We start from the raw sequence: 21,222 nt of genomic DNA on the forward strand, positions 1-21,222 counted from the left end.
TGGGTCTGGTTTTGTTCCCCCTGGCCTGAGCGGTGCTGCCCTCTTCCTGCAGCTTTCTCCCACCTCTGACCCCTTGGGAGTTGATTTCTGCCCTAAATTCTCCTGAGAGTTGCCCTCTGGAGCTTTTTATTTCTCTACAGCCAGATGAGAGGAATAAAAAAGGGAGGATGGGGGGTGGGGAGAGAGGGATAGCAATAAGCAATTTCCTGGAGGTGTGCAGCAATGGAGGCCAAGCCTGCACCATCAGCAGTGGAGGCCAAGCCTGCACCATCAGCAGTGGAGGCCAAGCCTGCACCATCACCAGTGGAGGCCAAGCCTGCACCATCAGCAATGGAGGCCAAGCCTGCACTATCAGCAGTGGAGGCCAAGCCTGCACCATCAGCAGTGGAGGCCAAGCCTGCACCATCAGCAGTGGAGGCCAAGCCTGCACCCTCTCCTTTCCCCTGCTCTCCTCCCCAGCAGCTGGGATCTGCATCCTCACAATTTCCCCTTCCAATGGTCCCCTCCTTTGTTGAGCATTGCTCTCGCCCCGGCTGGGTCTGTTACTGCCCTCTAATGAGGGAAACCAAACCTGCAAACGTTAGTGCTCATTTTCCTCTTCTGAAAGGCTCCTCCTTAGCCTAGCATCTAAGGCCAGGAAGATGCTGAGGCTGAGCTGGACACAGACACCAAGTGCAAACAGGCACGGGTTGGGCAAAGCCGTGCAAAAGACACCCAGCACCAGAGATTTGAGAGCCAGCCTCCCCCTCTGTTAGAGCCCTGGAGTACCAGGAGCTTTCAGAGACAGCCAGAGCCACTCCTGCCACCACCTACACCAGCTTGCAGGAGCTTGGCTTCAGCCCAGTCCTCAGTCAAAATCCACCCAGAGTGCAGGGAGCCAGGGGCTGTGCCTTGCTTGCTGCCCTGCCAGGGCATCTCACCAGCCTGGGGCAGCCAGCAAGCAGCAAGAGCACACTCACATCTGGTGAGACCAAGTGCTGCTGCAAGGGGATAATAACCCCTTACTGAGCAGGGTGTCCCACCCTCGTTAGTCATGTGGCACTGTAGCTTCCCCAGGAGCTGAGTAGTGAAGGCACAAGGCCATAAAGGGGCACTGGGACACAGGTGGCAGCTCTTGACAGGTTCAAATTGCTCTGCAGGCCTTGGTCCATAGGTGATGTGGGTGCAGCCCCAGCTTCTGTGGGCAGCCCCTGAGGGCACCACGGTCCAGTTCCATCTAACCTTTCTGAAGCACATCACCCTGTGATGGGGAGCTGCTCACATGCCACAGACTGGTGTCATGGGTACAGTGTCAAGCCCCATTTTTGTCTCTCCTTGCCCATCCCTTGGTCTCAATCCAGAGCTTTGGCTTTCTCAGAACTTTGCATCCATCCAGTCGGCGTGAGCAGGGACAGGGGGCACCCAGCTGCCCTTCACACCCAGCTGTCTGGGAATAACCCCAAGTGCACAACGTTGTTTACCAGAAAAGTGAGGCTTTGCTGGGACCTGGCTGCCCTCTAGAGGGTCCAACAGCTCTGGCACAGCATAAAGCAAAGGGCACTCCTCAGCCTCCCCATCGCCTTCTGGGCGGGCTGGGAGGTAGGGTTGGGGCCTGCTGCCTGCCCCTGCACAACAGCTTTGCCAACCTCCTTGGGCAATGGGTCCCCTCACTGAGGTGAGCCAGTGGCAGTGACCACAGCTCCAGCCTGTGCAATGTGGACACAGCCCAGCTGGCCCTGGCCAGCACCCTGGGAGAGCCACAGAGCTGCATGGGCCAAAACCTAGCAGCAGATACAGGGCTGTGGGACCAAGTGGGGCTATGGAGATGTGGGAGGTTGAGTCACACCAAGGGGACATTATCCCATCAGCTTTATAGAGGCCTCAGGATACAGCTGCTTGCAGCACGGTGCTGTCGGCAGGGGGGTGCTGGGGATCAGCCGTGCCAGGGAGCACATACCAGTGTCCCCCAGTGTCCATATCCTTACCAGCCCCATGGCTCCAGCTCCTCAGGCCTCTGCTTCTCCAGCTTTCCTGCAGGTAAGAGATGAAGCCAGTGCTGAATTAGAAGGATCACCTGCCTTGGGTGGGTTCATATCCCTGTGCTCTGGGCAGGGACACCCAGAGCAGCTCCCCATAGTCCCTGTGCCTCCCTGCAGCTGAGCCCTCTGCCTGCCACAGCCCCCCCTGCCAGCAGCTGGTCACTCTTTCCATTAGGAAATCCATTTGGGGGAGAATGGAACTCAGCTGTGAAATTTCACTCTTGGCTGAAACTTGGCTCAGGAGCAGAGAGGCTGGGGAAGGGCTGGACGCAGTGGCTCCAGGTGTGAGAAGTCCCCTGCACAATGAGCTCTTGTGGGAGAAATGGCTCCGGGCCCTGCACCCTGTCCTGCCGGTGGGCCTCACTGCGGACAGATGGAAGGCAAAGAGCAAAGCAGCCCACAGGATGCCATCACATCCCACCCAGGGAGAGGCACATCCTGCCCAGGAGGGGCTAGGGGTGGAGGAGAACTCCACTGATGCAGAAGGAGCAGCACTTACCCTAGAGAAAGGGGACTGCTCCCCGGGAGAGACCCAGAAGAGATGGAAGATGAAGACAAACTTCAGTGCCACCCCAATGAAATCCTGGTGGAAACGGGCAAGGAAATTCACAGCTTCTCTTGATTGGGTGGAAATTCCCATCCAAAGAGGTTTCCAAGTCTCTATCACCACAAGACTGTGAGCTATGTAAAGCAGCCAAGAAGAACATGCTAAATCCTGCAGGGTGAAAACACCCATCCTGGCATGCCCGTGGCTGGCAGGAAAGGGCCCCTGAGCCCATAACCACCCCCAGCTGAGACCTCACCTGGAGTACTGCCTCCAGCTCCACAGCCCTCAACACTGCAAGGACATAGACCTGCCAGAGCAGGGTACAGAGGAAGGCCATGAAAATGGTCAGGGGGCTGGAGCACCTCTGCTGTGAGGACAGGCTGAGGGAGCTGGGGGTGTTCAGCCTGCAGAAGACTTCAGGGAGGCCCAACAGCAGCCTGCCAGTACCTGAAGAGGGCTACAGGAAGGCTGCGGAGGGACTGTTTGCAAAGGCCTGCAGGGACAGGATGAGGAGCAACAGTTTGGAATGAGAGATTTAGATTGGATGTTAGGAACAAGTTCTGCACCATGAGGGTGATGGAACACTGGAACAGGTTACCCAGAGCGGTGGTTGAGGCCCTAGTCCCTGACGATATTCAAGGTGAGGCTCAGCAGGGCTCTGGGCAACCTGAGCTAGTTGAGGATGTCCCTGCTGACTGCAGAGAGGGTTGGACTGGATGACCTTTACAAGTCCCTTCCAACCCAGACCATTCTATCATACAATCATAGAAAGGTTGGAAAAGACCTCAAAGATCATCAAGTCCAACCTGTCACCCAACACCTCATGACTGCTAAACCATGGCACCAAGTGCCACGTCCAATCCCTTTTTGACCACCTCCAGGGAGGGTGACTCCACCACCTCCCTGGGCAGCACATCCCAATGGCTAACAACTCCCTCTGTGAAGAACTTTATCCTCACCCCCAGCCTAAACCTCCCCTGGCAACAGGACAGCATCTGCAGGATCCTGATTCATAGTATCATAGTATCAGTCAGGGTTGGAAGGGACCACAAGGATCATCCAGTTCCAAGCCCCCTGCCATGGGCAGGGACACCCCACACTAGATCAGCCTGGCCAGAGCCTCAGCCAGCCTGGGCTTAAACACCTCCAGGGACGGCACCCCAACCACCTCCCTGGACGACCCATTCCAGGGCTTCACCACTCTCATGGGGAAGAACTTCCTCCTCACCTCCAGCCTGAATCTCCCCACCTCCAGCTTCACTCCATTCCCCCTAGTCCTATCACTGCCTGAGATCCTGAGCAGTCCCTCCCCAGCCTTCTTGCAGCCCCTTTCAGATCCTGGAAGGCTGCTCTGCTTCCACCCTCTCCCCACACCCCCCACCTCCCCCAGCCACACCACGCCGGCCCGGTTCTGAAAATCTCAGTAACACTTTTTAATATACAAGAATCAAAAGTACAGCAGTTTTACAAGGTAGGAAAATTTCATACATACTATATAAACAACATATTTACAGCAGAAATCACTAGGACAGTGGCTTTGTTTTTTTTTTTTTCTTTTTCCTCATTCTTTTTTCATTCTTTTTGTTTTCTCTTCACAAATATAAATTAATTACTGTTTTCTGTTTTGTCTTTTTTAGTCAATAGGTTTAAAAGTCCACGTGGGGTTTTGGGGGTTTGTGTTTTTTTTTACAGTAAGAGTCCTTCTCTCCCCACCGAGGGGAGGTGGAGGTCAGGAAGAAATGGGTGAAAGCAGAGCAGGATTCTGTGTGGATCGCTTAGAACTAACTGTTCCCAGAAGGGCTTCGGAGTGCTGCTAAGTATCCCTCCGAGTTGGGCCTGTCCCTGCAGCAGGTTTCGGTCTGCAGGGCTTCCACCCTGGGAATTCACAACTTTCCACCATTTCCAAAGCAGTCAGGCTGAAAAACCTCTCTCTTTTTTTGTCTTAAAAATCACCCCCACAGCAAGTTGCTACTTTTGGCCTGCAAAGAGCAGAGCGCCGAGCCCGCAGCCGCCTCGGAACGAGGAGCCGGGCCGGGTGCCGACACAAACACCGCAGTGACACTTGTGACTGTGGACCTGTCCCCTCCAATCCCACCTGCACCCAAGTGACTGTGTCTGCTTATGGTCCCTGTGGTGTGTGTGTGCTCAGGGAGCGTTTTCTCCTAGCTCAAGTTCTGCAGCTTCATCAAAGCCAGCGCCAGCGAAGGCCCCACCCACCACGAGTGCGGGACTTCAGCGCCAGGCTAACGGGACAGCAGGGACAGCTCTTTGGAGGACATGGGTGAAGCTTTTTGCTGTTGCATAAGAAGGAGAACCCCAACCAACCTCACTGCTGGAGCTTGGGATGTGCAGAATCCCCCCTGCTTGGACACAGAAAATGCCTCCTGCTGGGGTGGGGTTCCAAGTTTTCCTGCACCAACCGTTAACACTGGTCTGGCCAGTACTGCCTTTTGCTACAAGGGTATGGCACAAACTTTCCACCATGGTAGCACTATTTGGTGAACAAAAAGAGCAATTCTTTATGCCCCTCTGAGGTTTCTTCCATTTTCACATTACAAGCTAATACCTCTGGAAAGAAAGGACCTCTTTGTTGAATACCACCACAGCAAGCGTGCCTGCAATCACAGCTTAGTGAGAAGCACCTCCCATCACCTGGCAGCTCCAAGGGGGGCTGTGGAAGACTTGCCTTCACCTCTTCCTGAGCAGGTAAACACTTTCTGGGGGCAGTGCAGTGCCCCTGAGGAAGCCAAACTGCCCTGCCTTTGGGGAACATCCTGCCAAATGAAAGCAAAAGGGGAGAAGGAGCAAACCACAGCCCGGGTGCCCCCTTACAGCACTGGGCTCAGCAAGGAGTGAAGGCAGCAGAGCGCAAGGGATGCACCGCATGGAGAGGGGACAGGGGACATTAGTGTTGGCTTGCATGCACCTTCCAAGGTGCTGGCTGCAGTCAGGAAGCCAGCCCTGAACAGCCATCTCCCTTCAGTCTTCTGGGGAAAGGACATCACAGCTTATTAGGGTCAGATACTGGCAGCTTAATAGGAGGCCCAGCTCCTGTCCCCCAGCAGGAAGAGGAGTCTGGAACAGGCTGGTCTTGAATACTGAGTTCTGGGAGGTGACATCCCCTGACACCATGCTTTGGGCAGCCCAGCTGTCAGGAGAGCTTTGTGGTCTCCAGGGATGTGACTCTACAAAGACCTAGGACCTGAGAAACAATCATCCAAGCCACTTCTGACCCTCTCACCACACCAGTCTCCAGGCTGGACACTGTTCCGCACCATACACTGTGGCTCAAATACTTGGAGGAGTGTTTGCTCTGAACTCCGCTGCGCTGGGCTGCAGACTCCTCTCTTCCCTCTGCCATGCTGGGCTCCTGAGACACTTGCTCCAAGGGTTTTTAGGACCCAGTCCTGAATTCCTCCTTCTCTCCCTGCTCACTCAGGTGTTAAGTCCCCAGGCACATTTCCAATCTAGACAGAGAGAAGGTCTTTCAGAGCAGGTACCTTCAGCAATTCAGAGCTACTTCTGACTGCTGGGTTGGTGGCAGGAAGGGAACTGTTCCCTGAACAGGGATCAGTCCACTGGATTCCTCTTGAACTCTGCTCTACCATCCCTTATCTTTTGGGTTCCAGCAGAGGTTTGTGACCACTGTTTCATGAAGCACAGAGAGGAAACGACTTGCCCAAAGACTGGAGCACTGCAGTGGCAGAGAGATTAGGAATTTCAGGATCCCCAGAGCCATCTTTTGACCTTCCAGCTCCCCACCAGCATCTGCTGGTTCCTGGACCAGCCAAGCTGCCCATGTCAGGAGGGAAGAGGAGTTCTGTTAAGATAAATACTGTTCTCACCCCAGTTTCTTTCCTGTTGGCTAGAACTGAACTAAGCCTTTGCTAAAGGAGTCTTTTTGCTTTTTTGGTGTCTTTTTCTATTTTTCTTCTCTTCACATATCCCAAAGCCCCTCAGAGCCAAGATTTGCCAGTTCCAGCCCTGGAGATGGGAGGAAGATCCACCACATCTCTTCTGTTGCAGGGGACACAACAGCAATCAAAGCAGAGCCAGTTCCTTGAAATGGATACAGACACAGAAATGGTAATGTGGCCAGGGAAGCAATGGATTGTCACCAGCATGGCTCCAGCTCCTTTGGAGTCACTCTGCAGGGACATCAGGTCCCTCTTTCAGCCAAGCTTGACTGCTGAGGGACTCTCCTGTCCCTCCTTCAACCAAGCTTGGCAGCTAAGGGACACTTGTATCCCTCCCCTCAAATATGTCTTCTCATTGCCCTATGCTGGTTACACACCAAGCCCAGCCCAGCCCAACCAGTTTATCCCCAACCCCAAAGCAGCATCTGTCAGGTAACATCAAGTCAGAGCAGGCACACAACCTTCTCCACCATCCTAAGCAGCACAGATCCACCTCCTTGGCTTGGGGAAACACTGGCTGGGGAGAATTCCCTTGGGTCCATCAGACAAGGACAAACAAAACTAAGAATGAGGCAGAGCAAGGCTGTTTCCAACGTTCAGTCGTAGAAGAGGGTAAAGGAAACGGGAATCCAAACAAGAACCAAGACTTGGGGAATCTCTTCCTCCACCTACTCCCTCAAAATCCTCCTTGACCCAGCCAGATGATAGCAGCATGTTCAGAGTTTCTGGTTGCTGGCCTGGAGAAAGCAGCTGCTCTTGCATCAGACCAAGCATTGCGGGCGTCCGCTTCGCCCCTCTGCGCCCCTCTACGCTTTCCTTACGTTCCAGTTATAGTCTGGGTTGTTTTTCTGTTCCAAGGACCTGTCCAGCGGTGACCTGTGATCCAGAGGTGACTTGGAGTCGTGGGGGGACTTCTGAGAGGGGGGCGAGCGAGGGTCCGACATGGCAGAGTGCGGCGGAGGGAGCGGCTGTTTGTAATCCGCCGACTTGTCTGTGTGGAAGGACCGGTAGTGGTCCGAAGGTCCCTGGCCATGGTAGCCCATGGGCGGCCTGTGGTCAGACATCCGCCGGAAGTCCTGCTGGTGGTAGTTCTGGGGCCTGAACTCGTCGGACCGTCGGCGCTTGGAGTCGTGGTGGTGCCTGCAGAGACAAAACGAGGGGGTGGAGGGCAGGCCCCAGGGAGAGCCTGGGGCCCCCTGCTGGGAGCACCGCTGGGCGCACCTCCCGGGGATCACAGGGTGCTAGGGGTAGGAAGTGACCTCTGGAGATCTTCCAGTCCAACCCCCTGCCAGAGCAGGAACATAGAATCCAGCACAGGTCACACAGGAACACATCCAGACAGGCCTTGAAAGTCTCCAGAGATGGAGACCCCACAACCTCTCTGGGCAGCCTGCTCCAGTGCTCTGTGACCCTCACAGTAAAGAAGTTCTTCCTCATGTCAAGGTGGAACCTCCTGTGCTGCAGCTTACACCCATTGCTCCTTGTCCTGTCACAGTGCACAAGTGAGCAGAGGTTGTCCCTGTCCCTTCCTTCCTGACACCCACCCCTCAGATATTTATAGACGTTGATCAGCTCCTCTCTCAGTCTTCTCCTCTCCAGCCTGAACAGCCCCAGGTCTCTCAGCCTCTCCTTATCAGGCAGTGCTCCAGTCCCTAATCATCCTTGTAGCCCTCCCTTGGACTCTCCCAAGTAGATCCCTGTCCCTCTTGAGCTGGGGAGCCCAGAACTGGATGCAGTATTCTAGGCAGGGCCTCACCAGGGCAGAGCAGAGGGGGAGAAGACCCTCCCTCCATCTGCTGGCCACACTCTTCTCCACGCAGCCCAGGATCCCACCGGCCTCGCCGGCCAGCAGGGCGCAGCGCTGTCCCACGGAGCACTGCCAGGCCGCTCTGCAGCAGGGGCAGGGCGCTTACCTGTCGTAGTAGTCCCGGTGGCCCCTGTGGTCTCGGTCGCTGTTGTACTGCTCGTAGGGCCTCTTGCGGGAGAGGTTGTTTGGTCGGTAGTTGCCCGAGCTGCGGTGGGGCTCCCCGCGGGACCGCCGGTCCCCGTAGTGGTGGTCCTTGTACCAGTGCTGCTCGTACTGGTGGTGCCGCTCCCCGCCCCACATCTGGTTGCTGTTGCCGCCGTAGTTGAACTTTCGATCCCTCTGCCATTCTCCTCGGTCTGCGGAGAGGAAAGCACCGCCGGTGAGGCTCTCCCACGCTCTGGGGTGACCCCACTGCTTGCTGAGCTCTCAGAGACGTGTGTGTGTCCCTCTTGCTGTGCCCCTCCAACCGTCTCCTCCCTGGCTTTCCCTGTCACATCCCTGCCAGCCTAAGCCATCCTATGGTCATTACTCTGGCAAACCTCACCCTGTCCTCACACTCTTTCCATCACTGCTACATGGAGTTTTACACTCCAGCAGTAAGTCACTGCAGCAGCAACAGGGGTCCCCTTCCATCACCTTTAAACCTGCCCTGCCAGGAGCCCCAGAGCCTTTGTGCCCACAGCCAACAGCCATTAGGTGAAGAAGGGAAGGTGGCTCCTGGCCCGGCGGCGCTCACCTGCGTTGCTGAAATGCCTCTTGTTGGGATGGCCGTAGTTGTCCCGTGGGTGCCCGTGCATCTGCTGCTGGGCATGGGAAGGGGGCAGGTGGATCTTCTGGGAGTGAGGGTTGTGAGGCACGTGAGACTGGGACATCACAGAGTCGCGGCTGGAGCCCGAAGGCTCCGGGCGGAACGGCTTCTTCATGCTGGACATGTCCTCCTTCTTCTTTTGCTCCTGCAAGGTAGAAGAGAGGGTTACAGCTCAAGAGCCCTTCCACCACAAGATTCATACTACCTGAGCAGCAGTCCTGCCTGACAGGCTCTGGATTCTGCTGCAGACTCCCCAGGCTGTGAGTGACACACCTCTGAGGATGTGGTGATCGACCTGTGCCTGAGCATGGCACAAACAGCAGTGGAACAAAAGTGTGGAGGAGCTGCACAGGTTTGCCCCATGTGGCTGTTTTTACTTCCTCTCTTTACAGGGCAGCACTCCCAGGCTTTTCACTCTGAAGGTCAGCTCAACACAATGTGCCACACCAAGCAATGCTTTTTTCTGGGTCAGGACAGCCAGGACAAAGTGACCAGTGGTGTTAGGTGAAGGGAGAAATGCCACACAAGGGAGGAGGCAAAGGCAACCACACTGTGCAGGTGCTTAGGAAAATCACAGGCTGCCAGCAGCAATAAAGCAAGCCCATGGTAAGAGGCAGAAAGCTCTGACACTTCAGGAGTGACAGGTCTCAGAGAAAATGCACTTCAAGATCTCACCTCCTCTTCCTGTGATCTTTTCTTGTGAGCCATCTTGTAGAGTTTGTGCAGTTTTCTGGCATCAAATTCTGTGAATTTGGACACAAATATCCATAGGTTCCTGGAAGGATGTGAACACGTTCTGTTAATTGCTACATCAGCAGTTTAAGTGGCCATCACTTTCATATCAGCATCAAAGCAGCTCTGCCCTCTCTGGAAAGAGAGTCTCAACCCAGCTCAGGACAGGATGGTCATGTGAGCTGGAACAAGTCAAGATCTTCAAAGAAAGATAAAGAAGCCTGCACTGATTTATCTAAATCATCTCTGAAATCAATCTAAAGGAAACCAGTGCAGCCTGCAGGCAAAACCCTCACTTGAGACTGGTCGTGGACTGAGTGGGCTAGAGAACACAAGGCTTCACAGCTTAAGTAAGAGGCAAATTTCACAGTCATCCACATCAAAGCCAGCAGCCTCTGACTACCATGTTAAACATCACAGAGCAACCAAACACAGCAGGATGGTCCCTCACCTTCTCCACAGCTTGATATGATCCTGGTCACTGTAGGCTTTAAGGCACTCAGAGATGCGGTCCCCAATCTTTAGGAGGCAGTTGCGTGTGTGCTCCAGCTGCTCTTGAACTGTCAGTCCCTTATCAGGCTTGTCAAGCTGCTTCAGGGCTTTTTTGACTGGTCTCATCCTTTCCTTGCACTTGAAAAAGCAACAGAGAGCAGAAAGGCATTCATTTGGCACAGGGCTCTCTACTGTTCCCTTGGTAATTAGACAGAGCTGCATCAGCATGAGGTTATTAGCGTTGTCTGATCATTAGGCAAGGAGAAATCAGCTCTGGAAACAGTAAGATGTCAGACATGCTGCAGCAAAGCACAGAATGGCTTAGGTTGGAGGGGACCTCAGAGAGCATCTACTGCAACCTCCCCACTGTGGGCAGGGATGCCTTTCAGCTAGACCTGGCTGCTCAAGGCCTCAGCCAACCTGGCCTTGAACAGGGGGAAGGCAGCCACAACCTCCCTGGGCAGCCTATTCCAGAGTCTCACCACCCTCCTACTGAAGAACTTCTTTCTCAGATCCAGTCTAAACCTATACTGTCTCAGCTTCAAACCATTCCCCTTTGTCTTGTCCCTATACATCCTCATGAAAAGTCCCTCTGCAGCCTTCCTGTAGGATCTGTTCAGCTATTGGAAGGCAGCTCTAAGGTTCCCCCTGAGTCTTCTCTAAGATGAGTCTATCCTCAGAGCAGAGGTCTTCCAACCCCTGGATCACCTTTGTGGCTTTCCTCTGGACTCACTCCTTCTTGGTCACCTGCTTTTAGAGAGGGGCAGTTTGCTTTGCAAAGTGTTAACCACACACAGTCTGCTCTTGCAGGGACCCCACAGCAGGCTGGGAAGTGTAGCCAAGCACACTGAACCGACCCACAGCCCCAGCTACAGGAGTGCTCACTCCACATCCTCCCTGTCCATCCCCAGCTGTGGTCACTTCCATCTATTGCTTTTACCACAACTGAAAGACATGAGCTGAAAGCCTCACTTTCATCAGCTGGGTGCAGCAACACTGGGCACAGACAGTAAGGCAGACAGGTTCCTGATACCTAGCTGGACCTTTCATGCATCACAGTGGAACAAAAAGCAGACCAAACTAACAGAGGCCATGCAGCAATTTTGCATTTGCATCTGTTTTAAGAGGGGTATTTATTTCAGCATTGTCCTGTGCAAGTCAGGCCAAGGAGACTCTGCCATGACAGCTTGTACCAAAAGGCTATTTTTACTGCCAGCCTTGCAGGCACATTTGCTGCAAGAGCATTTACACAGCTAGGGAAGTGCTTACAGCTCAGACAATTCCAGACCTCCTACAGCCATACAAGGTCACCCTCAAAGCTCCCCTGTACTTCCCTGCCTGGAAGAGCCCCAGTGGCTCCTTGGCTGTCACACAAGGCTGTAGGTTCTTCTGTAACTCACAGCTGTCAAAGGAGTGCTGGGAGCTTATCAGCTGAAGAAGAGAGCCCTTCTGCATGCTCTGTTGAGATGCTGCCCTTTTCTGCCCTGGCACCACTGGATAACAGGTAAGCAAACCCTGGCTCCCCTGCTGGGCTCTCTGCAGTGCTGGAGGAAGATACTCACTATGCTGAACGTCTCCTGGTCCAGGTCGTCATCCTCATCCTCTCCGATGGGGATGGGTTCGCTGCCTGCGGTAATGTGGACAGGACCTTGTGACCTCTTCCCTTTGCTTCCAGATTTGGCTTCACTACCTTTAGGCTTTACAAGGACAAATTACACACATCACACAATGAGCCAGCCTGCAGGATCCCAAGTGATCCAACCAACAATCTCCACGCTATTGTTACTGGCAGTTTGTTAAACCTGGGCACGGCTCCTACAGCTTTCCTCCCAAGCGCTCAAACCATGTAGCTGCAACGTCTCTATTTAGCTTTATGTCACCCCTGAGGGAGAAGAGAGAACCCAGAGCCAGCATTTTGGACATGAATATGGTTTTCAGACTCATGGGAAGGACACCTGCACTGAAGGCTTGGAAGAGAGGTTAAGCTCAAGAATATCTGCCTCTTGCAAAGGACATGTCTCTGAGGATCTGCAGCTTCATGTGATGCTTCTAGTCCTCAGACTCTCTGAAGAGCCACCTCACATCATGGTCTGTTATGTAAACCTTGACTTCTGTGACTTACCTGCAGAGTCAGAGCCCTTCTGAGTCAGTGTCATACCAAAAATCACTGGAAAGCAAACTTCCCCCTAGATATGCAGCAAAACTGCTTGGTTTGTACCACGAGCTCAGTGCCAAAGCACACTGGGCATGCAGCACACACCTCTTCCTTGGGCAGGTACTTCAGGTCATAATTCTAGAAGCTTTTACCCCTCTTCCAATTTGAACCCAGCCTCAGGGCAGCTGTAGTCAAAATTCAAGGGACATTTTAGTCCACAACATACCACTGATGCTCAAGCACTCATTCTGGTGAGTTCTGGACAGTGAGAAGGACAGCTCACAGTCTGGATGGTGTGGACAGTTGGGTTATTTGGGGGGAGTTTAAATTAAAGGGGAATACAGACAAGGAGCTGCCAACCCTGCAATAAATCACAGCTGAAAAGCACTTTGATCTGAGTGCTCTGGGCCCTTCCCCCACTCCTCTTCAACATCAGCTATCTGGCTGTCACAGGGACAGTTGTACTTTAAAGGCAGCCTGACAAAAACTCGTCCTTTTTGCTCACATCCCATCAAGCCCTAGGATATATTTATTGCCTTTTCTGCTTTTTATTGCAGTTCTTCACAGTAAGAACTCAGGAGGGATGAAAAAAGGATAAGAGCTCACCCCACAGGGCTTTACTGATGTCCCTTCACACAGAGCCTTTCATGAATCATAGGTCTTACAGGTTGCCCTTCTGCTCAGGTTGTTCCTTATCTCTTAACTGCTCCTGGGAGTACCACGTACCTTCTCCTTTTTGTCTTTTGACTTCTTTTTCTCTTTATCACTTTCCTTCTCTTTCTTAGTGCTTGTCTGTTTTTCCTTGTTCTCTTTGTTCTCTTTCTTCTTCTGTTTCTTTTTCACTGGGCTCTTTTCCAAGCCATCCTCCTAGAAAATCAGTCAGAGCACAAAGCTGGAGTCCCTCACCTCACAAAACACTTCCACCCGGGAAAGGTACATCCTCGGAAAGCAAGCCAGTTTTGAGGGCCATCCAACTTTGCCCTCACACCTCTTTCACACAGACAGCAAGCCCTGCTCACGCAGCTGCAATCCACCCAACCCTTGACAAAAGGACATAAAACCCAGACGAGCCCCAATCTGCAGCTAGCTGGCAGGCTGCAGATAGGCACCGCTGGCCTGTGCCAGCTGCGCTGGTGAACGTGCAGCCCCTGAGGTAGATACTGATCAGCACACGAACAAAAAGCCTTAGACTCCAAGCCAAACCACTCAAAGGCAACAGCATGACCTTGCTAAACTCCAGCTTCACCATTGGCTGGTGTACTGAAAAGGAGAGGGAAACAATTCCTCTTTCTCTCCTTTATAAGGGCAACAGGCTTTGTCCTGAGACAACCTTTTCCTAAGGTGCTACGTGGCCGTGCGTGGCCGTGCTGGGACCCCTCAGGACACTTCAAGCACTAAGCTAAAAGAGTAGGTGGGAAAGGTCCTCCTTCCACCCCAACAGCTGTATGCATGTTTTTGTGAGTTTGCCAGTCTCCTGTGGTCCTCCAACCCCACAGGATGTCTGCCAGGGGTGCTTCTCAAGGTGAGTTTCTGCAGTAACAACACAGCTCAAGGGAACTGATCCACCAGGTTGACTCACCTTGACTTCACCTTCTTCTGACTGGTTGTCTGAGTGCCTAGGAGGGGAGAGCTCATTCCCATGCTCATCTTTGACTTTGGGAGCCTTGTTCTCTTTCTTTACTCGTGGTTTCCTCTTCTTTAGCTTGCCCTAGTGAAAACATGGGACAAGTGAGGTCATGTGAATAGCTAGAGCTGCTTCCTGGGGACATATCCCATTTCCTCAACAGCATGCAAACAACTGCAGGTCCTGCAGGGTGGCAAGAACCCTGAGGAGTCTGAGCCCTTCAATAATAATTACCTGCCCCTTATTAATTGCCATTCCAGTACCACAATGCAATCAGACAACAGACAAGTCCATATTCTTTCACAGAGGTGGTGTCCAGTGGCTTGGGAACAGCAGCTGCCTCCCACCATCCTGTTCATCCTGAAACCTCCAAAATCAAAAAGCCACATCTCACCTCTTCCCCATCCTTCATGTTTTCTTTCTTGTCCAGATCTTTCTTCAGCAGTTTCAGTAGATAATCAACTCTGGTCTGGAGCTGCTTTCCCTGAGGTTTCTTATCTGTCTCCACAGGCAGGATCTTTGATAAAGAGGTAAAAGAAATAAAGTAAAATGCACCTACATTCACCTATCAAACCCTAACAAAAGAGATGCACACCAGCAGCAGTCCTTCCAGGCCCAACAAAGGGTTGGAGATGCTGCACCTGCTAGGGCAATAACAAGAGTCAAGCATTTCTTCCAGCTTCCATGTGGACCCTTCCTGTGTAGCCCAAAGCCAAGCTCCTACCAAGCATCCCTCCCCTGGGCCTTCTACAGTAGTGAAAGGGCCCCAAGGCATCTACCTAGGCTCTCTACAATCTTTTTTGTAACTGTGCCCAGAAGAAGGACAAAAACCCCAAACTTCTCCTTTTCAAACCACCTTTGGGATCTTTAGTTCCTTTGAACAGAGTCGACTCTCCCTGACACATCAGATTTGCTTGTGACAGCCTTGTGACAGCAGGCTGGTCCCCTCTGGCAGCCTGAGGCTTTGCTGCAGCAACGACACAGATGGGGAAGTCTTAGTGGAAAACAAGGCTGTCAGGTGCCACTTGGGGGAGGAAGAATCTCAGCTTGCCAGCTAAGTTCCCTTCATACTTCATTGGAGGCTGGGTGGTGTGTCTCAGGAAATTGTCTCCGTTGTAAAATGCCTTCCTTGCAGGAGGGCTCTCAGCCACAGCCTGATCCTTGCAAAGAACACTACCAGGGAAGTCATGAGATTGCAGCAAAGCTGGTGTAGAGATTCCCCCTGATCCTCAGCCCTGTGTGGCAGCTCTCTCTCCTTCCCCTGTGCAGCTGATTTCTAACCTGGATCACCTCACCGTGGCCCCATGAGCAGCTCTTATGGGAGTGAGTGAGGAGCAGAGGAACTAGATGGAGGCTTTCCAGCTGGCTTTGCTGCCACAGCCAGTCACGTACCCATACCCTCAAAGCCAACAGGGGCCAGCCTTGACATAAGCAGTGTCAAACCTGTGAAAAATTATTTCCACACCAGAAACTGAGACTCAGCTTCTTGTGAGATGCTGAAGGAAATATGAAGTCAGGCTTATGCCCTGCCCCCTCTATACCGTGCATGTAACCACACAGGGCAGCATGACCAGTCTCTTCCTCCATCTTTTCAGTGTGGTTCATATGGTACTGTTCAGAGAGGGGGAAAAAATGACTGCCAATCAAATAACTCTGCTTTCCATGGAGCATGCAACATTCCTCAGAGGTCAGTGTTTTCCTATTATTTATTGTTATTATTTTTGGAGTGGTTACAAACATAAGCAGCTGTTCCTGGAGCAAAGCAAAACATCTTCTCTAGGAACGCTGCCACAGGCCCCACGCAAGCAAGGAGCAAAGCAACCTACCTTATCAGACAGCTTCAGCTCTGGATCTGTTTTAATTAGCTCCCAGTTTCCATAGCCATGCTCATAAATTCCCACCAGCAAGCGAGAATCCTCCTCCACTCCCCAGTCCACATCGAAGTGGGCAGCTTTGACACGGCACGTCAGGCGGTACCTGGAGGCATTTCAAACAGGAGATGCTTTTAGTGCTGGGGAGGGGGAAGCACAGACACAGGTCTAGGCCCTTCTCCTTCCACTACCAAATCCAAACTCCCTCAGCCTCATTCTGCACTGCCTTCTTAGCCAAACTCACTTCTTCCTTTCCTCTGGGTCTGCAGGAATGGATTTATGCAGCATTTCAAACTCCTCTTCGTGCTGGATGATGGATTTCACGTTGACTTGCACACCAGAGATCTTGATAGTAGGGCCTCTTCTTTTCCCAGGCCCTTTCCCTGCTCAATAGAACACAGCAACTAAGAGAACTCTTACAGAAAGAAGTTCCTCTGTGAAAATGTCTAGACACAATGAGATCAACACCTTGCCTGCAACCTCTTGTTCAAACCTAAGGCTGTCTGCTATGGCAGGCCCAGAAAAAAAAGCCTTTTTCACCTAAGTCAGATCTGCAAGTCAGATCACCTAAGTTAGATCTGCAGCCCAAACACCTACCAGGATCATCTTCCTCAGAACCCAGCTAAGCTGGAGCTGTTTCTTCAGTAGTTTTGTTGAGCTGCAACAGGCAGAGACCCAATGGGAAATCCAGCCCAGATCCCTGTATCTCCAAACTAACAGCAGGAACAGCCACGGAGGGGCTGATGATGCCAGCTCTGGGGTGTGCTGGTTGTGGATCCAGCTCTACCATGGAGCACCAGCTCCAGCACACAGCACCAGCTTGAATCCCAACTCCAGGGGCAGCTAAAATACTATCTGCTTTGCCTTGTGGCTCAGCATTAAACAAACTGATGACTTCAGCTTCTCCCCAGGAAAAGTTAGGCTCAGCAGAAGCCAACAGACCCAAATGGCACTTTGCAGTCTGAGCAGAAGACTCAGGAGTTGGTGCCAGCTGCCTGGCAGAGATGGGACGGTTTCAGTGTGTGCTTGCTCTTTGCTTTTAAGTCACAGTGGAGCAAGCCTCCCTGTCCAACAAGAGAACAGGTTCCTCACCAGCTGCACTGAACACCCCTAAAACCACCACAATCAGCCTCTTGCTCACCTTCACTTGGGTTTTCCTTCAGCTGCTCCTCATACTCCTGCATGGCTGACACACAGCTGTTGTGGATGAGCTCCCCTAACCGTTTCAGATCAGCCACAGACTTGTCCACCAGCTCAGCATCCCGGGCAATGCACTCCAGCCTGGCAAAGGGGGAAAAACTACTTGATGAGGGGTATCTCCTGCCAGCCATGCCCTGAGCAGCTGTGTCACAATACTGTCTAGGTGTGACTGTACAAACACACATGAGCCAAGTGCCTGCAGGAAGCTATTTCAGTCTCTTTTAAGTCTACCAGTTGCACTGTGGTGCAGATGGAGTACAACTGGTCCAGTCTTCTGGATTTTTTTAGTGTTAGGGCAAAGGTGACAGCTGTCTATCCTGGGCACCACAGCCCAGGTCACTCTGTGTCCACCCAGCGTTACTTCATGCTTTCCCATTGCCACATTAACTCCATTTGATGGTCAAAAGCTGCCATCTGCTGTCCCTTTTGCTTGGCCAAGGCTCCACACACAAGCCTTGTGTTTCACAACAGAAGAATCCAGCCAGCTGAAACAACACAGTTGTGTCTCATACAACACATGCAAGGCCCCCTGCCTCAGCTCTGAGACCTCAGCAAGGGCTCCAGCTCCCCAGACTCAGGACATGTGCCCATCTCTCTTCCTTCCTCACAGCTGGCTCTGCAGACCCACACTTGAGGATGTTGTGTGTGCCTCTCCCCCCTTCCCTTCAAGAGGGATGTGGCAGTGAGACAAAGATGCTCCCAGTCCAGTCTTGAAACTAATATGCACAGAGAAGCTTGGCAAGCGTTTTGGGTAGCACTTGCTGTTCAGACAGCTGCTCCCTCTCCTTTCTAGGCAGAGTGGAAATGCCCCAAGGGCCAAGCTGTGCCAGCAGGATGATGCTGTGTGCAGCCCTCTGCCACTACCGCTCTAGCTGCTTGTTCAGCCAGCACTCATCAGCATCCATCAACGGAGACGTGAGGGACTGTATGGCAGTTTTGGGTTGCTGATCACACGACAGCAAGGCTTTGTGCTGTCTGTGGAGGTTATATCAAACACCCAGAGCAATGTGGGTATGGCTAGAAACACAATGTCCCCCCTGGATAACCCTCTGGAGCAGGGCCAGGCTGTGACTTACCGTTCAAGAGGCAACCCAAACTTCTTGTAAGCCTTGATAAACCTAATGAGAAACAACAACAAAGAAAACCAAAACTAAACCAACTGCCATAAAAAGTGGGTCCAGTATCACAAACATTAAATAGATCACAAGTATCATTTGCAGACTGCCACATTATCAACCTTGCATTCCACACTGATTAGCTAAGCATCACTCAAAGACTGAGAAGCCAACTCCATTAACCCCCACAAAGAGTTCTGTGCCCTGGGCTGGAGAAGAAGATGACATTATTATGAGTGGTGGATGTTTGGCAGATGAGGGGAAAAAAAAGAGGAGAGTCATAACTGTAGTGTAAAAAAAGATGGAAAGCAAGCTTTGGCTCAGACCACTTTGGTAATAATTAACTTCATTTTTCCCCAGAAGAAAAGAGGCATTAAATCAGTGTCATTAGGAAGTTTAATGCTCAGGCTGTAACAGCCCATCACAGGGGAGCCAAATGTGGTGCAAACCAGCAGAGAGGTCTGCAGACAAGGGCTGTTATTTATTCTTATGTCTTATTTTTGCTGTGAAAATCACTGCCACACAACTTGAGGGCAAGAGTCAGACACCACTGTTTCAACTGAGCAGTGCCTTGTGCTGGGAGCAATGGCTTTAGCTGCTTCAATTAGTTATTTTTTCCCTCCTCTCTTGTTTTTCCGCTTTTGCTCTTTCACCCCTTTGTGCTACATCACAATAACCTAACCTGCTGCTTTAGTTCACATTGCAACACCTCCTTCCTCCTCTATGGTTTCAGGGGCTGAATATGGGACAGCTACTGCAATCCAAAAAAGTCTGACTGCTACCTGTTTAAAAATACATCACAGCTCAAGAGTCAAGGCAAGCTCCCAGGCCTCTCTTTTCCTTAAGACAAAGATCTTTGAGAAGGGCTCAAGAGTTAGAAGATGTAAGAAGAAATCAATGCTCTGGAATTCAGCCCTCTGCTGACTTCAGGGACACACTGAATAAGAGCTCTCACAACCACTGGGATCCACAGCACCAGTGCTCCACATGGGGTTATTTTGCCAGAGCTGGTCTTCCACTTGAACCTTAAATCAGCAGAACTACTGCCAGAAGAATGTCAGGAAGGCCACCAGAGTCCTTGGCTTCTCCAGCTCTGTATTTCATGGGACTTAAGACCACAGGAGTAACAGGGAACTAACTCAATCCACTTGGCCCAGGAAGTGCAGTTGAAATAAGGATTAATTGAAGGAAGGTACTAGCTTCACTGCAGCCTGGCTGAAGACAATCCAGACCAGAATGTTCAGGTCAGCAGCTGACAGTGCAGTGAATTACACAAAGGTGCAGAAGCTGCCCCAACGAACCAGCTCTGCATAAGCCACTGATGTGCTTACAGGTGATCACCTCCTGGATTCATGTGGGGCTCTCTCCACCTGCATGGGATTTCTAGATCTGTTTTCTGGACTGTCTCTTGTGCTTGGCACTGACCTCCTGATTTCAGCATCAGTAAAGCCTTCCACGGTGTCCTTCCTGACGCTGCGAGGACGCCCCCTGCGCTTCGGTCTCTTCTCATCGTCGGTCTCGTCCGTCTCACTCTCTGACCCAGATGATCTCTGAAGCCTTCTCTTGGTTTCTGCATCTGATTCACTGTCATTTGTCTGGGCCTGCATGTGCCAGAAAAAGAGCAGTACACTTAACAACTGCTAATCTGTCAGCATTTTCTGTCCCTCCCATGCAGTGGCACTAGTTCACTCTCAGGCTGTAAAACACCTTGGCCTCTCTTCTGGAAGATGCAGAAGCTCACAGGATCAGCCCAGAGAGGCTGCACATCCTTGCAGACTCCAGGCTCTGGTGGTTGTCCTTCCTTTAGAGGCTTCTAGCCAGCAGTTTCACAGTTGCATTTTGATTTAGTGATGTATGGGATACATGAAACCCCACTGACACTGTGGCTTTGTGACACGGTCCCATAGGTGTGACAGCTCAGACATCAACCCAGAGCCATCCAGAATGAATTCTCCTTCTCTCCAGTTTTCACTTTCAATGTTTTCCTCCAGCTCATCCCAGAGAACAATTCATAACCCCTTACAGTCCCACGTCCCAGAAAACTCTCCTTGCACAGCCTGCCTTCTGTTGGATAGTGGTAGATCCCATCATCCAGAAAAGAACTTGGGAAGGCACCATCTCTTTTGCCTGCCAGACACACACTTAGATCTGGGGATCTAGAGAGGCCAAGGAGAAAAACTGCCAGCAACAAGAGGTCCATGTGCTACCTCTGTGCCTCGCTCCTGAACAGCTCTGCAGAAGATAGAGCAGCTCTGGGATGGCAGGAAGGCCTCCCCTGCGTGTTGCCTTCGTCAGCTCTCATCTCCTGCCTCTCAGTTCCTCAAGCTGGGCTGTACCTTTTTGGTGGAGCTCCTGATTCGAGGCAGCATGTAGATTTCCTCCAATTCTTTCTGCCTTTCTTCCTCCTCCACCTTTTTCCTCTGCTCCTCTGGAATGATATCGTCCCAGTCCTTCTGGGACCGCTCGTCCAGCTCCGTCTCCTCCTCCTCCATGGTTGCAAAGTTGGCCACCTTTTGTAAGCAAAGCAACACTTTCAGAAATCCTCCCCCTGGCAGGAACACCCTGGAGCTGTCTGCTAAGCCTCAACTCCTTCCCCATAGGAATTCTGCCAACACTTCCATAAGTACTTTGTAATTGATCCCTATGTCACTGCGTTCCTGGTTCCCTGCCACGTCTTTGGGCTAACAGCTTTGGAGGCAGTACGTGCAGCTGAAGAAGTACTGCTGAGCCTCTCTGACTTCTTGGCTTTGTTTCCAAATTTGGTAAATTCTGCCCTTTGTCCACAGGCTTCCAAACCAACTTGTTGGAAATTAAATTAATAGCTCTGTACCTCCCCAGCTACCAAATCCAGGCAACCCCGTCAGCAGACCGCTTTGTACGGCTCACATCTAACCAGGCCTCGGCTGTCCTCTCTCTCACTGACCGTGGCGAGGAGG

At 52.0% G+C, this 21,222-nt stretch overlaps 1 protein-coding gene across 10 annotated transcripts in view; it reads right to left on the reverse strand.

The window, feature by feature from the left end:
* Positions 1–3,963: 3,963 nt before the first annotated feature.
* Positions 3,964–21,222, reverse strand: part of CHD2 (chromodomain helicase DNA binding protein 2) — a 73,974-nt gene continuing 56,715 nt past the window's right edge. For 9 of the 10 annotated variants that reach the window (XM_068143362.1, XM_068143363.1, XM_068143369.1 and 6 more), the window contains 15 exons: positions 20,623–20,796; positions 19,712–19,887; positions 18,248–18,289; positions 17,113–17,252; positions 16,216–16,357; positions 15,927–16,077; positions 14,495–14,617; positions 14,056–14,184; positions 13,203–13,343; positions 11,884–12,018; positions 10,281–10,459; positions 9,773–9,872; positions 9,026–9,242; positions 8,396–8,645; positions 3,964–7,622 (listed from right to left, as the gene is read on the reverse strand). In XM_068143362.1, the coding sequence (XP_067999463.1) occupies positions 7,289–7,622; positions 8,396–8,645; positions 9,026–9,242; positions 9,773–9,872; positions 10,281–10,459; positions 11,884–12,018; positions 13,203–13,343; positions 14,056–14,184; positions 14,495–14,617; positions 15,927–16,077; positions 16,216–16,357; positions 17,113–17,252; positions 18,248–18,289; positions 19,712–19,887; positions 20,623–20,796 (2,433 nt within the window). In that variant the 3' untranslated portion in view covers positions 3,964–7,288. The remainder of the gene's footprint in view (positions 7,623–8,395; positions 8,646–9,025; positions 9,243–9,772; positions 9,873–10,280; positions 10,460–11,883; positions 12,019–13,202; positions 13,344–14,055; positions 14,185–14,494; positions 14,618–15,926; positions 16,078–16,215; positions 16,358–17,112; positions 17,253–18,247; positions 18,290–19,711; positions 19,888–20,622; positions 20,797–21,222) is intronic. The other variant, XM_068143367.1, reaches the window with a different exon arrangement.

This window comes from Melanerpes formicivorus, unplaced genomic scaffold, assembly GCF_026170545.1.
Source record: "Melanerpes formicivorus ecotype bairdi unplaced genomic scaffold, bMelFor1.0.p_v2 SCAF_10, whole genome shotgun sequence".
Classification (NCBI taxonomy): Eukaryota; Metazoa; Chordata; class Aves; order Piciformes; family Picidae; genus Melanerpes; species Melanerpes formicivorus.